The sequence below is a fragment of the Camelus ferus genome, chromosome 6, assembly GCF_009834535.1.
Source record: "Camelus ferus isolate YT-003-E chromosome 6, BCGSAC_Cfer_1.0, whole genome shotgun sequence".
Lineage (NCBI taxonomy): Eukaryota > Metazoa > Chordata > Mammalia > Artiodactyla > Camelidae > Camelus > Camelus ferus.
In genome coordinates this window covers 1,918,269-1,933,110 of record NC_045701.1, presented here as the reverse complement: position 1 = coordinate 1,933,110, position 14,842 = coordinate 1,918,269, and the positions used below count along the sequence as shown (strand labels likewise).

The 14,842-nt window shown below is 44.3% G+C and overlaps 1 protein-coding gene across 3 annotated transcripts in view; it reads right to left on the bottom strand.

Annotated features, from left to right (window-relative positions):
• Window positions 1-38: 38 nt before the first annotated feature.
• AAGAB (alpha and gamma adaptin binding protein) overlaps window positions 39-14,842 on the bottom strand; it is a 56,893-nt gene continuing 42,089 nt past the window's right edge. Inside the window, exons 6-10 of one of the 3 annotated variants that reach the window (XM_032480894.1) lie at window positions 8,927-9,009; window positions 7,988-8,087; window positions 3,591-3,695; window positions 3,081-3,130; window positions 39-2,421 (exon numbers count right to left, since the gene is read on the bottom strand). In XM_032480894.1, coding sequence (XP_032336785.1) covers window positions 2,344-2,421; window positions 3,081-3,130; window positions 3,591-3,695; window positions 7,988-8,087; window positions 8,927-9,009 — 416 coding nt within the window. In that variant the 3' untranslated portion in view covers window positions 39-2,343. The remainder of the gene's footprint in view (window positions 2,422-3,080; window positions 3,131-3,590; window positions 3,696-7,987; window positions 8,088-8,926; window positions 9,010-14,842) is intronic. The other 2 variants (XM_032480895.1, XM_032480896.1) reach the window with 2 other exon arrangements.

The following is a 14,842-nucleotide window of genomic DNA, read 5'->3' as shown; positions in this document are numbered from 1 at the left end:
ATGTCTTCATCACTCTAAAATTATTACATAACACATGATTTTTCTCAGAAAAAAAAGTTTATTCTTGTCTCTCCCTACCTTCCAACAATCATGGACCTTAAAACTTTGTGATCATATCCATCGAACTATCAAATCCAAATCCAAACCAACATTAAGGGCCTACTAAGTGTCAGACACTGTGTTACACAAACAGAAGCACATTTAAGGGAAAAAAAAAACCAAACCTGAGTTTCTCATTTTAAATCCCAGACGGACAGTCCATAATAACCTGGACCTGGGGTGGCACGTCCATAGGTCACTTTGGATAGACTGCAATTTTTATTGCACTATTAGCTCACAATAAGTTTTCTTAAAATGGGCCTTTAAAAAAATGGGCCTTTATTAGATACCACTGGGTGCTTTAACCCCACATGTTCCCTACAAGGAGCCAATGTTCCCAGATAGCTAAGATCATGAGTAAGTATTAACACACATGCATGATGGATTCTAAAAGAGTGAGTTTGACAGACTCTTATATTATTCGCTATTTATACCTAAACCAATGAAGGCAGGCTTCTCCCCTGCCCCACACACCCCTTCTACGGAAAAACAACAAAATCATAAAAATACACGTAAGCAGACTTTATAAATAAATCACATTTTAATCACCTGGCCTTATTTAATCCACAAAATCAAGTTCACAGCTTTTTCTAGTCTGTTTTCTCTAACCATGTACCTAATATATTTTCTGAAAACTTTCAGGTTTTAAGAAAACCATATGCCACATTTCATTTTGTGACCCCAGTGCCAGCATCCCTTACATTCCCGACCAATGGCTAATGCAGTTACCTCAAAGAAACACTGATGGCATGGTGGTAAACTACAGTCTCAAAGACTTTCAGAATACTGGGGGGGGGGGGGGTGGAGAAGGAAAAAAGTCATCAAGCAAGAGCCTCCAACGTGCCCTGGAATGGCTCTTCCTGAATGTTCCGATCACCGAACCCTTCCCTCCTGCGGTCTCCCTGGCCCGGGACCTGCAGCATTTGGTCCCTCCTGCCATCTGTCTCAGGCTCTGCAGAGCTTAGAAGGTGCTGCACGGAGGGGTCTGAAGCTGGTTTCTGCTGGTGACCTCAGGGGCTGACAGTCCACACTAGGCCGGGAGCAGTTATCGGCCCGCGTGCCCGGAGCCGGTTCAGAGCCAGGGCAGTGAGCACCACAGTGAAGGCTAAGGTTGTGCGTTTCCAAGTGTCGCCAGAACAGGAAGACGCCTTTGATTTGCTGTACTTGCTACTCTTGCTGTGGAAACCTCCCCTTTGGCGATCGGTTTCCCTGGGGCTGACCCACGCCTCCTGGAGGTGACACAAGGGACTCAGGGATTCACTGCCCAACATCTCACATCTTCTCCCACCAAGCCCGCTCCTTAGTGTTACTATGTTGGCAGTGATCTCCGGCTTTGAGAGAGAAAGGAGGAATCGCACCTTGTTTTAAGGGTATAATGTGTGGCAACACAGCTCTGACATCTCGAGTAGCAGGGGACAATTCTGGGATGAAGAAAAATTTCTTCATGGTAATACTAACACTAAAATCTCAGGATACGATCATACTGTTGCAATGGCCCACACAGGGAGTTCCTTAAGTTTCTCTCCCTCTCTCACGTGCTCTCCCTCTCCAGTGACTTGCTAGAGAGGGATTTACTTTACCCCTACCAGAGTAGGAACCTCTTGCATCATTTACTATAGTCTAAAAATTCACATTGGTTTCTCAACAATTCTAGCATGAGCTCAGATACTATAACTTCAAATGAAATGCCCAGATGCATTTTTTTTTTTTTAAAAAGCTAGAGACTAATGTCAGGGCCAGTGGCTTTGGCCCCATCTCTACAACAGCACAAATCACATCTAAAGCTTCTTCCCTTTCCCCCGGCAAAAGCATCAAACCTCAGAGCAAGTTCCTTGAAAGAGAAAATCCAGAACACCCAGGAAAGGTGGCCCCAGCTCCGGCTCTGCAGTAACAAGTGTGAGTGCAGGGGATGCTACGGAAAAGACTGACTGGGGCTGGCCTGGTGCACCTTCCTCTTCAACGTGGGCAAATCACACGGGGCTTAGAGCCTCATCCGACTGCCATTCCTAAACAAAAAAGTGTGTATTTGAAAAATTCTCACTCCTTATTGTCATTCACACTCTCCTACAATATACCGAGGGAGAAGAGATTTCTCCTTAACCCCTACTGAAAAGTAGAATTAAGGGGACCCTATAAACAAGTCAGGCGGCCAACATGATAACCGAATGTTCAGCAAAAGATGACTGGGTTGAGCAGGGAAGGGTCTCAGAGTCAGCCTGTCAGCCAAGCCCTAACATGAGCAATTCAGTGTTCTTCATCGGATGAAAGGCCTTCAATTTCATCTCTGTCTCCCCCAATTGCCATCCAGAATGCCTTGGCCACCTGGGGAGAGAGGCAAGCAACAAATCTCAGGCAACAGCTGTATTTCAGCTCATTTCATGTGTCATACACGGAACTGATTAAGACTTAAAATTCTACACCTTGCCCTCCAGCGCTCTGGCAACGGATATCAAAACCCTCAGACGTCCCGACCCAGTTCCTACATTTCTACAATTTATAGTGAGGACAGAATCAGAGTCGTACACGTAAGTGTTAAGGATGTGCCCAGCTTCACTACAGAGGCAAAAAACGCACATGACTTAACTGTCCAAAAGGGACCTGGGTAAATAAATTATGCCACCTTCACACAATGGGACACTGCAAACCACACATGCTTCCCTCCAAGAACAGGTGTTGCATCGGTAATAACCACCCAAAATTGAACAAAACAAAGTAATTAAGAGTTTTCCAGCCTCCCAAACAGCTGGGAAGGCAAACATCCTGAGTCTCAAGGTTCCATGTCACTCAACATACACTGGGCAATCCTGGTTTGACCGCAGCAACTGTATCACTACTGTGTAAACAGTCAATTAACTAAAAGTTAATACCCAATGACAAGCTCACACTAAGACACTAAGGAGTGAACAAGTGTGACATATAATTCCAACAGCACTGGACCTTCATTGGTAGGAACTCAATAAATACCCGACTGATTTTCTCACCTTCTCTGCATGCAACTTTCTCTGCTCGTGAGGAAGCGTCGCAGCCTTGTCTAGGGGGAAAATATATCTTAAGAAATTCATCTAATAGCACGGGAGCATCTGGAGTGGATGGATGTTCTAACACTAGAAGATGGGAGATGGGTTTCAAAGACATATGTTTATGGTGTGGTCATTACAGCTGTTAGGAAGTTTAAGTCTTCCAGATTTTCCAGATGGGAATGATGTGGGGAAACTGGTAGGGATCTGACTGATTCCATGTTAATGACACTACTGAAAGAGAGAGAGAAAGGCAAGAGAAGAAGGGAAAGTAAGAGAAAAAAGAATGAAGAAAGAGGAAAGGGTCCCCCAGGGTATTTTTACCAACAGAGGATGGCTGCAGTCCGCCAGCAGCTAAGTTTCTCAGATGAGACCAGAGTACAGGCTACAGCAGCAGTTACAAAGTTAACTCCTATTACATACAACACAGGAGCATCAGTGTGGGAGCCTGGGAGACACAATGGATTGGATTACCTTTCATTTCCTTTAACTTTGAAAACAGTCTTTCAAAATTCTCCAAATCTCCTCCGCCTGTGGTAAGACTGGCCAGTTCTTGAATATCCAGGTCTAACATGGGATCTGAAAGAAGGATTTGCCACACGTTATGTACGTACGTGCTAAATACACAGAATCCTACAGCAATGCAGCTAGCTTGGGTCAGACTGTGCCCCAGCGGCACGGCTCACGGTGCTTCCTGCCGCGTGGTTGCGAGCGGGCCCTCCGTAAATGAGCAGTCAGTGGTCCTGGCCTTACGACACTGTAATAACCAACACCGTGTCCGTGCTGGAGAAAACCAGAGCTCAGAGTTCAGGCGACTTGCTCAAGGTCACGTTAGTTAAGTGTGACCTTGGAGTCAGACTTAGGTGCTTCCAACTCTAAAAGCCATGCCCTCCACCTAAGGTACACTGAGTCAATAAATGCCTGAAATTTAGACCAAATTTTACTGTACAACAAATGTTTTCATATCCATTACTAACAACCACGTAAGGTGGTTAGGACAGATATCACTGTCCACAATTTACACATGAAGCAACCTGGGCTTAAAAAGGAACTCATCTAGAATTACAGTTGTTCAGAAGTAGAGCCAAATTCCTGTTTTCTTACTACAAATCCTGTACTGTGTCTGCCTCAGCATGTGACCTCTTTACCAAAGTCTTGCTTCCAATCAGAATTTTTACTCATCCTCCATTCTGGGCCGACCACCTCTAGGATATCTTCCTGCCGGTCCCAGATCACAGGTCTCCATCCTTTGAATTCGTCCCACACCTGGTGTTTATAGGGCTGCCTTGGCACTGGCATACGCTACTGTGTATTCTGACATCTCTCCACCATTACTGCAGCACATACCACAGTAAGAGAGAGAGTCTGCTTTGTCTGCACCACAGAGTGCTTGAACTTAACACCAATCCACTTCCTTTTGTGCAACTGCATTATGAGGAAAGATTTGTTACGCCCATTTTATAGAAGGGCAAACTAAGGCCCACAGAGGCTAAATAACTTACTCAAGGTCATCTCACTCCTAGCGCTAAAGCCATTACTTGAAATGAGTTGTCCACGACTCCAAGGCCATGGCTCTACCCGTTACATTATAAAGCTTCTCTCTGCATTTTTAGACCATAAGCTCCTTGAAGACAAGGATAATAACATAACTCTTTGCATCTACTACCAAGCCACATAGATAATTTGATGTTAAAAATGCATTTGGTGAATAAATCTGCTTTAGTTCGATGGGCACATCATGGTTGGCAGTTGGTATATAGGGCTAGAGATAAAAATTTGTGATTTACCTGTGTATACATGATAATTAAACCGTGGATGTGGAGAGAACCACATCATGCTTAAATACAGATTTGGAAGAGGAGCTCAGACGGAACATTGAGGAATGGCAATATTTAAAGGCTGGGGATAGGAGGGGAACCTTCCAAAGAAAGAGAAGAAATAATCAGAGAAATAGGAAGGCCACCAGATGTGCTGGGGGAGTCAAGAGAAGATAATGTTTGGAAAAGAGATTGATCCCTAACACTGAATGCCACCATGAGGTCAAGATGAGGACGGGAGGTCATCTATTAGATTCAGTGGCATGGAGGTGGTCGCTGGTGAGCTGTTTTCATGGAAAATGGGAGCAAGAGCTAGACGGAGGTCAGTTGAGGAATAAATGAGAGGCAAAGAATGGAAATGAGTTTAGTAAAGAAAGAAGGAAGGAGATGTGGAGTTGAGGGAGTGTTTCACTTTTGTTGGCTTGGTTTTGCCTTTTTTTAAATTTTCAAGTAATTTCAGTCTTACAAAAAAAGCTGTGCAAATAGTACAGAGCATTCCCGTATGCCCTTCCCCAACCACCCCCCCGCCCCGCGCCCACCTTAGCGTTAACATCTTAGGTAACCAGAGTACAATTACAACGTCAAGAAGTTAATAATGGAACAGTGCTATTAACTAAATTACAGACTTCATTCAAACGTCGCCAGTTTTTCCACTAATACCCTTTTTTTCTGTTCCAGGATCCAATCCAGGATTCTACACAGAATTCAGCTGTCAAACCTCCTTAATCTTCTCCAGTGTGTGACAGTTGCTAAGTCTTTCCTTGTCTTTCATAATTTTGACATTTCTGCAGAATACCTGGTCAGTTACTTTGTATCGTATCCCTCAGTTTGGGTTTGTCTGATGCTGTCATGTTATTAGGTGGAGGCTATGGCCCTTTGGCAGGAACACCACAGAAGTGAGTGCCCTTTCGGGGCGTCATATCGGGGGGAGATGACGTCAACACGACTGATTACTGGTGATGAAATCTTCATCACTTCTAGGGGTATCTGCTGGGTTTCTCCAGTATATAGTCACTATCTTCCCCTCTGTAATAAATACATAACTGGGGAGAGATACTTTTAGACTGGAAATGTGTTTCTTCCCAAACTTTCACCTACTGATTTTACCATCCATCAGTGGATCTTGCCTACAAGTATCACTGTGCTGTGTGGCTAACGGTGAGTTTCTAGTTCCCTCAGAACATCTATATTTATTCACTGGAATTCTTCTGTAAGGGGAGCAGCCTTTCTTTCCTAGTTATGTATTTATTCAATTATTTATTCAAATTAGTATGGATTCACAGACATGTCTTTTATTCTATGGGTTATAGCTCAATACTGTATTAATTTACTTTGCTGATCAAGGTGTTCTAGCTTTAGCCACTGGGAGCTCTCTCAGGTGGTTCCTGTGCCCTTTCAACATGCCCCCATTCTTTTTTTGAGCACTTGCTGACGCCATGAGATGCTCCAGGTACATCCTGGACTTTTCCTGCCCCAGCCCTGGATCAACCACTTCTCCAAGTAGCCCTGGTACCTTTTCTTGGAGAATGGTATTTAGAAACCAAGATCTCAGTGCTAAGTGTGCCCACTGCTATCAGAGTATTGTGCTTCTGAGGCCCTCTGAGTGGACAGAGCTAGGAAGTGTGCATACACGTGCGCACTAACACATGCATACACATAGCTATATTTATTTCTCAACTGCTCTTACTGTATTTTAAAAACCACGAGTTCATCCTGATACTTTCAATACTAGTCTAGTATCAAAGGGCCATCTAGTACCAAAGCTTCCCCCTTTCTTTACTGGTAACTTCTCTGACAGTGAGAAACCTAGCTCTCTTTATCTACACTTTATTTTTTCAACCGTAATACATGTAAAATATATTTAATTTCAGAATTTTGAATCCATACCCCTGTAAGAATCAAACTGACTAAGTAGAGGGCAGTTTTTCTGTTCAGTTCGTGCTGTTCTCGGCCTCGTGGTATCCGGTCAGAATACCATTTCCCCAAGGTCTCCGAGTTCGTTCTTATCCTCCCCACCACCTTCAGCTGCTCAGTGGTTTGTTTTCACGGCAGAGACCTTAGCAGGTTTCAAAGCTAATAATAGGAAGGAGTCCATTGAGAGGACAAGGCTGAATAAACTGGGAAGAAAAAAGACTCCATGTAATTTATGCCTCTTATTGTTTCCATAACCACCTACTTGAGTTTTCTACATGGATTATCTTATAAACAGAAAAAGAACGCTTTAGAAATTCGTTACTGCACGCGGGCCCTCTGCAGTATAAAGAGAATGCAGAGATGTCGGTAGTTCCCCGACAAAAGAACGTTTATCGTTACTGTCAGTTAAGCCCCTTGGCTTTCTGGCTTTTGGACAGCAAACTCAATTCCAGTTTCCATCCCAGGACTTTCTTGTTAGATGCCCTTTGGCAAGTTATTAAACTGCTCTGGGCCTCACCTTCATCTCTGTAAAAGAACTTCACTGCCAACCTTTATTACCAAATGAGAATGTGGACATAAAAGAACTTTAAAAGGACATGAGAGGGCTTATAAAGCTGTATCATTCTTTTTCTTTTTAATTTTTAATTTTATTTTTTAGTTTGTTTTTTGGGATGGGGGTACTTAGGTTTCTTTGCTTATTTTTAATGGAGGTACTGGGGATTGAACCTAGGACCCTGTGCATGCTGGGCATACACTCTGCCACTGAGCTATACCCTCCCCCTGTATTATTCTTGTTACCATCAGTTCTGACTACTGTGAAATACTGCGAAAAAAACTGGAAGATGGAGATATAAATCTGTTTCACTCCCTGGTTCTGTCTGTTTTTGCTGAGAGGATCTGAATCAAGATCCTGCTAAGAGAATCAGGGAGCAAATGGCACCCACAGATCTGCAATGCATTTAGTCTCCCTCCGTTCTCTGACAGCCGTCCTCAAGGCTCACGCTCACGTGGAGTGCACTGTCGAGTTTCTTCCCCAGTCCTCACTTAAAGTCAGTTCCCCTCTGGGTGATTTATGCCCCGACACACTGGCTACTGCAAGTTCCACAGAGCTGCCACTTGGCAGCCAGAGGAGGAACGTACCCACAACGCTGTCGGCCTGAGTGTCTCCCGTGTTAGACGCGCCACCTGGGTGATCCAAGAGGGAGTCGGTCCTATCTGCCGCCGGCAAACGGGGCTGCTGCTGAAGAACACACACACAAGCAACAACTGAACAGGAGGCTGCTCCAGAACTAAACCCAAAAGGCTCACTCTTCCACTTGCTGGTTAGCTTTAGAGAAACAGGAAATAGGAGCTAGAGACCAGGAGAGGTGGGGGAAGGGTCAAGGTCACATTAAAAAAAAAAAAAAGGCTAAAAAGTCACAAACTCAGGAGTCTTTTTGCTCAAGGAAAAATCAGAAAGTGTTATGATTTTGCTATTGACTATTAAAACATATTGTTTGTTTTGTCTAAGACCCTGTTTTAGTCAAAATCTGAGAATGTAGAAGATCCGATCACAAACAGCTCAGAGACTGAGGAAGAAGGTCCTGGAAAGACCCCGTGGCCCAGTGTGCACGATGTGCTCGTGGTTGCAGCCTGCCGACTAGGGCAAACCTGGACCCAGGTCCCGAGGACAGAGGGCTGAAATCGGCCTGTTAAACTCATTAAGGGCAAGGACCTTGCTTCAGATTTGTACAGTACACAGGAAGTACTTCAAAAGAACCATTAATTTTACTTTAAAGATCTGGAGGCAATTTTATACCTCAAGGATATCCCAGCACATTTTTAAAGCACTTCAGCAAAAACACACAGAACAGCCCAAACTGCAAACATCTCAAAAGGGCTTACTGCTTTAATGCTGGACTAGCCTGCTCTCAACAGGTAGCAAGCAGAAGACGGCTGTTTTAGGTTCTCCTTTTATCTATTTCTAATATTCTTTGCCACCTCTTAAATGGAAAGGGAAAGAAGGTAAATGGTGCAGATTCACAGTGATGAGTAGAAATGAAAGCCAAAGCAGAGAAAAGATCCAGGAAAAATCCTCACCTCCGAGTGGCAGGGCTCCACTGGTCCAAGGCTATGGTTTGCTCCAGCCAATGAGCTGAGAAGGCTAAAGCCTTGGTTCCTATCTGAAAAGAAGAAATACAATCACTGAAATTTTTTATTTACATTGTAAACTAACACAACTGTGATGAGGAAATAATGGCTACTTCCTCATTATAAAAGTCTATAAATAAAATTACTATCTATCACCATACTCTCTAAATTCTGAATAATTTTTAAATCACAGAGCATTAGTCCAGGTCGAATACACGGCAGGGCCATTACAACACACAAAAGGCCACTCAGTGGTTCTGTTTGCAAAGATGAACAGAACTGATGTTTTAGTAGTCACTATGAACTAATATTTCAGTGTTTCAAACAATTAAAAAACATTAAAAAGAATCACTGCTAAGGCATTATTATCAGGTGAAAATGAACATTCACCTTTTTTTTTTTTTTTGAAAAAACGCTTTATATATGAATAGGCCACTGGCAGTTAAGGTTCCCAACACTTTTTATATTTGTATTTATAATACAAATCTAGAGCGAAACGTCTAGAACGGATGACGGTGTAAGCAGCCAGCCCTGACCTGAATCACCTAGACACTTACTAAAACTACCCCAGGAATCAAGAACCCTCCTTCAGACTGAGGCAAAACCTCTGGGACAGAGGCCAAGGAATCTGAATTGCAGCAAGTACTCCAGGAGAGTCCTTAGGATCAGGAAAGTTGGAAAAACAAACGAAGAAAGCACTGCCTTAGGGCAGAACGTGAAACCCCCAATTCAAGAGTCTAAAGTACAGAAATCAAAGAACTGCTCTCTCAAAAAGACAACTGAACCTGTTCGCATCTCTCTTGAAACAACCTGCAGATGTCCCACATCCTCTCCCCTGCGGGTGACACCCAATGTCAGCCAGTCCCCCGGAGAATCACAGAAAGAGAGCCACTTGTAGTCTCCTCAGCCTCCCTTTCTCTTGGAGAGATTCTCCTCCTGAACTGGGAGGAAGCCCCGACTGTGGCTTGCGGGGTCAAGGCCTGCGGCATTTCCGGGCTCACCTCTCACCACATGGGCCGTCACCTCGCCTACTGACCACACGCGGCTCTCAGCCCAAGTCAGGACCTGGGCTTCAAGGATACCGAGTGCTGGGCAGTACTGAGAGCCTGCTGCCGCCCTGCTGCTCTTTCCGGCCCCGCAACCTCAGCAGTGGCAGCGAGGCCAAATGTGCACGTGGATTCCTGGAGCCCCCTTCGCGCCTCATCCAACTTGCGTACACTGGGAGGAACTCACCAGGCCCCATGCCTGGGTGTGGCCCACCCAAGGACCAGGCACTAAGGGTTCATCAAGGTGGGCCGTGGAGGCAGAGAGAAGCAGATCCATGTGGTGTTCCACACTGATGGATGGTTTCAGAGCCTTGGGGTGTTTATTCAAACACCATCATAATTCTTTCTCTTCGGCCAGAGTGCTACAGACTTTAATGCAGAGCAGTTATGCCACACTCGGGGGTTTTACGAGAGCTTTTATAAAATACTTTAGGCTCTTTGTACGAAAGGCATTGTCTGAGTAAGAGTGCTGATCCAAGAGAGCCCTCACTTCTATTGCTGGAAGTAAGTTGGAGTTTGGGGAATTTTCAGATCAATTCACAAATCTCTCCAGTATTCTAACTCCATGGCTTGTGTTTTTGCTTTGTTGGGCACAACCTCAGTCTGGCAGGCCAAACCACAATCCCTGAAGAGTGACACAATACAATGTCAGTTTAGGCACGTTATTAGACCAAAATGGCCTATTCACAATGTCTCCTTCTTTACAGCGGCTGCCTCCAAGGACGGGGTCCGGGGTGACAGGAGGGAGAGGGTGCCGGGCTCGTCACTGTGTGCCAGAAAGCTCTGTGTGCCTGTTGACTTTTGTTCCACGCTCATGAGTTTGCCTACTTAAAGAGACTTCTAAACATTTAATGATTAAATGCTGTGTATTTTACCACAATTTAAAAAACAGGAATGCCCCAACTCTAATAATGAATAAAACGACAGAAAAGTCTGAATAAAGGGAAGAGAACTGATCTAGTGGTCAGAAAGCCTGGATTCCATTCCTGGTTCTGCCTCCCCATGTGATCTTGAACAAGTCAATGTGCCTCTGTTTTCTGATCTGTTTAAAAAACAAAAAAAGAGGGTTGCTAATCATGGTTGTTAAGGTCTTTCCTGCTCTAGATGTTGGCGATTTTATGAAGGAAAGTGGCATCCTTTAGCCTCTCTTGACAGTTAACTCTGAATTAGCTGGGCATGGGTATTTTTAAATAATTATTTAATAGGAGAGCAGCCAAGGATGCTTGTAGCTCACCCTCTCCCACGAATACACCGAGACATCCATGGACCCACGCATCCACTCAGAACACCTCCTGAACTTTGACAGAACATTGCCTTCCTCAAAAGACAGAATTCCTCACAAATTCTGGTAAAAGAAATTTAAAAAGAGGAAAAAGAAAATTAGTGTGTGATCTGTCCCACGGGGAGGAATGGCCAAGGAGGAATAGCGCTCTGATGCTGGGACGCCCCCTCTCCAATGGAGGGATCAGCGGTGGGGTAGGGGGAACCTCTGATGGGGAGGAGTGCACAGCAGCCTCTTGGCCGACAGAACTGAGAGAAACCGGCACAGAGGGTCCCTGGGATCCCCAGCCCTAGACGCAGGCCGGCAGGGGTGGCCCAGGACTGGCTGCCTGAGCCAGGGGGAGGGCTGGGGCCAACTGCGCAGAGGCAGCCTCAAGGGGCTGGAGTGTGCTGTGGGCCGTGGCTGGGAGTGTATACCGAATAGAACGGCCTGGGTCCCCCATTAAAATAAAAAACCATCACTGCTGGTGTGCGCTGTGGGGAGGGACACAACGCGGCTGCGCCATAGCCACTGTCTCCGCAGGCCCGCAATACCATCGCGGGAGAGAGGCAGGGCTCGTCCACAGCCACCAGATTCGCTGGTGCACAGCTCCCAGGTAGGAGGTGGGGTTGAAGCCTGAATCCGAACCCAGGGGCTTGGCAATTTCATAGGTGGGACTGAGATTTGTTTACAGCCCCAGCCCCAGGCAGAGGGGACCAATTTGCTCCGAGGGTGCCTTTGTGGACCCAGGCATCTAAGACTATAGAGCAAGGGGAGGAGTCCTGGCACAGAGCTGGGGGGAGGGCTGGTGCAGCATCTTCAGCAGGCCTGCCTAGCCTACGCGGACGTGGCGCTGGGGACGGCACTGACAGCTGCTACAGGTCTGGGGGGAGGGGTCTGCGAGTCCAGGCCTCTAAGACAAATGACAGGAGCTGGCATAGTGGTGGTGAGTGCAGGAACAGCGTTTGGCACCAGGGGCGACCCTGACCCGATAGCTTGCCACGATTCAGGTGTGTGGCCCAGAAGTCCAGGGACCTGCACCGGTAGCTCTGAGGGCAGAGAGGCTGGGGGACACCGGAGTAAGAGTACTGACATTCCAACAGCTAAAGCGGGGACAAGGGCGTCAACAGAGTAGGTGAAGCACTCCAACCTCACCTGCCACACACCGCAGCTCAGAAACAAGTCTGGAAGCCTCCATTCCAACAAAAGGGGGACAGACCCAGCCCCTGCCAGGGTTGTGACAACCATAGGACAAAAACGAGGCCCCACTCAACAACCAGGGCAGGCTCTGACTGCATCACCAGCCACGACCCCAAGCAAAGGGATAACAGCCAACACGCACGGAAGAAAGATGTGGCAACCATCCATACTAAAAACAGACCTCGTGACAAAATTAGAGGCACACAGTCTACACAGGAATGCAACCTCTTTAAAAAGAAAAACAAAAAACAGCCCTTCAAGACTACAGCAGGTAACTGATACTCCATAATCTATAGTGCCAGAGATATATAAATAAAATGAAGAAACAGAGGAACTTCTCCCAATTAAAAGAACAAGAGAAGTCCCCTGAAAGAATGATCAATGAAATAGACCTTGACAGTCTACTAGATCATGACATCAAAAAGGCGATGATAAAAGCACTGAAGGAAAAAAGACTATAAACATGCAGAATACTATGAAAAGGAAACAGAAACTATAAAGAGTAGCCAATTAGAAACAGGAAACTCAACAGCTGAGATAAGAGCCATGCTAAAGGCAGTCAAAAGCAGACTAGATAATGCAGAGGGATGAATAAGTGACTTAGAAGACAGGATAACAGGAATCACTCAATAAGAACAACAGACAGAAAAGCAAGTGAAAACTAATGAAAGCAAGATAAGGGACCTATGGGGTAATACAAAGCATCCCAAGCGACACATAATAGGGGTCCCAGAAGGAGAAGAAAGAGAAAAGGGGATTGAAAAGGTATTTGAAGAAATCATGATTGAAAACTTCCCAAACCTAAAGAAGGACTCAGATATCCAAGTACAGGAAGCACAGAGGATCCCCAAGGAAAACCCAAATAGACCTAGACCAACACATATTATAACTGAGATGGCCAAGGTTAAAGTTAAATGATTCTAAAGGCAGCAAGAGTAAAACAAAGAGTTAGTTACAAGGGAACCCCCATAAGGCTTCAGTTGATTTCTCAACACAAACACTGCAGGCCAGAAGGAAGTGCCAAGATATATTCAAAGTCCTGAATGAGAAAAAGCTGCAACCTAGGATACTCTATCCAGCAAGGCCATCCTTTAGAATAGAAGGAGAGATAAAGAATTTCATAGACAAGCAAAAACTGAAAGAATCAGCAATACTAAACCCATGCTAAAAGAAGTCCTGAAAGGTCTACTCTAAATAGAAAAGAAGCAGGACACTAGAGTAGGGAGAAAATCATAACTGAAGTGCGATATCTACAATGAGCTGCAACAGAATAAACGTGAAGATGTAAAAGAAGACATCGAAATCATTAAAGGTGGGAGAGGGGAGCAAGAAAATACAGATTTTTTTTCTTTTTTTGTTCTTTTTAGGTTGTGTTTGAGCTTATATAATTTTCAGTTTAAAGCAATCAGATATAGTAATAGGTTAATATACTTGAAAAACAGGGCAACCACAAATCAAAAGCATATAATAGGGTCACAAAATCTGAAAAGAAACCAAGATAATACAAATGAAAATTATCAAACCACAAAAAGAAACTGAAAGGAACAAAGAGGAAATACAAATCAACTGGAAAACTAAGTTCAAAATGGCAATAAACATACATCTATCAATAATTACTACAAATATCAAAGGACTAAATGCTCCAATCAAAAGACAGAGCGGCAGGTTAGATAATAAAACAAGAAACTACAATATGCTGCCTACAAGAGACCCACTTTAGTGTGAAGGACACACATAGACTGAAAGTGAGAGGATGGAAAAAAATTTCATGTAAATGGAAATGACAAGAAAGCAGGAGTAGCAATACTGATTTCAGACAAAACAGACTTTAATAAAACAAAGGTCATAAAGAAAGATAAAGGACACTATATAATGATTAAAGGAACAATATAAGATAAGGATGTTACATTCATTAACATATATGCACCCAATACAGGAGCACCTAAATACATAATGAAAATACTAACAGACATAAAAGAAATCGATGGGAACACAATCATAGTAGGAGACTTTAACACCCCATTAACATCATTGGAGAGATCTTCCAGACAGAAAATCAATAAGGCAACGGAGAAACCAAACGACACAACAGAACAGCTTGACTTGGTTTATATTTTTAGGACATTACACCCCTCAAAAACAAAATATACTTTCTTTTCAAGTGCACATGGAACATTCTCTAGGATAGATCATGTACTTAGGCACAAAAGAAGCCTCAACAAATTTAAGAGGACAGAAATTATTTCAAGCATCTTTTCTGACCATAATGCCATGAAACCAGAAATCAACCACAGAAAAACAATGGAGAAAAAAAACCACAGTATGGAGATTAAAAACATACTACTAAAAAAAAAAAAA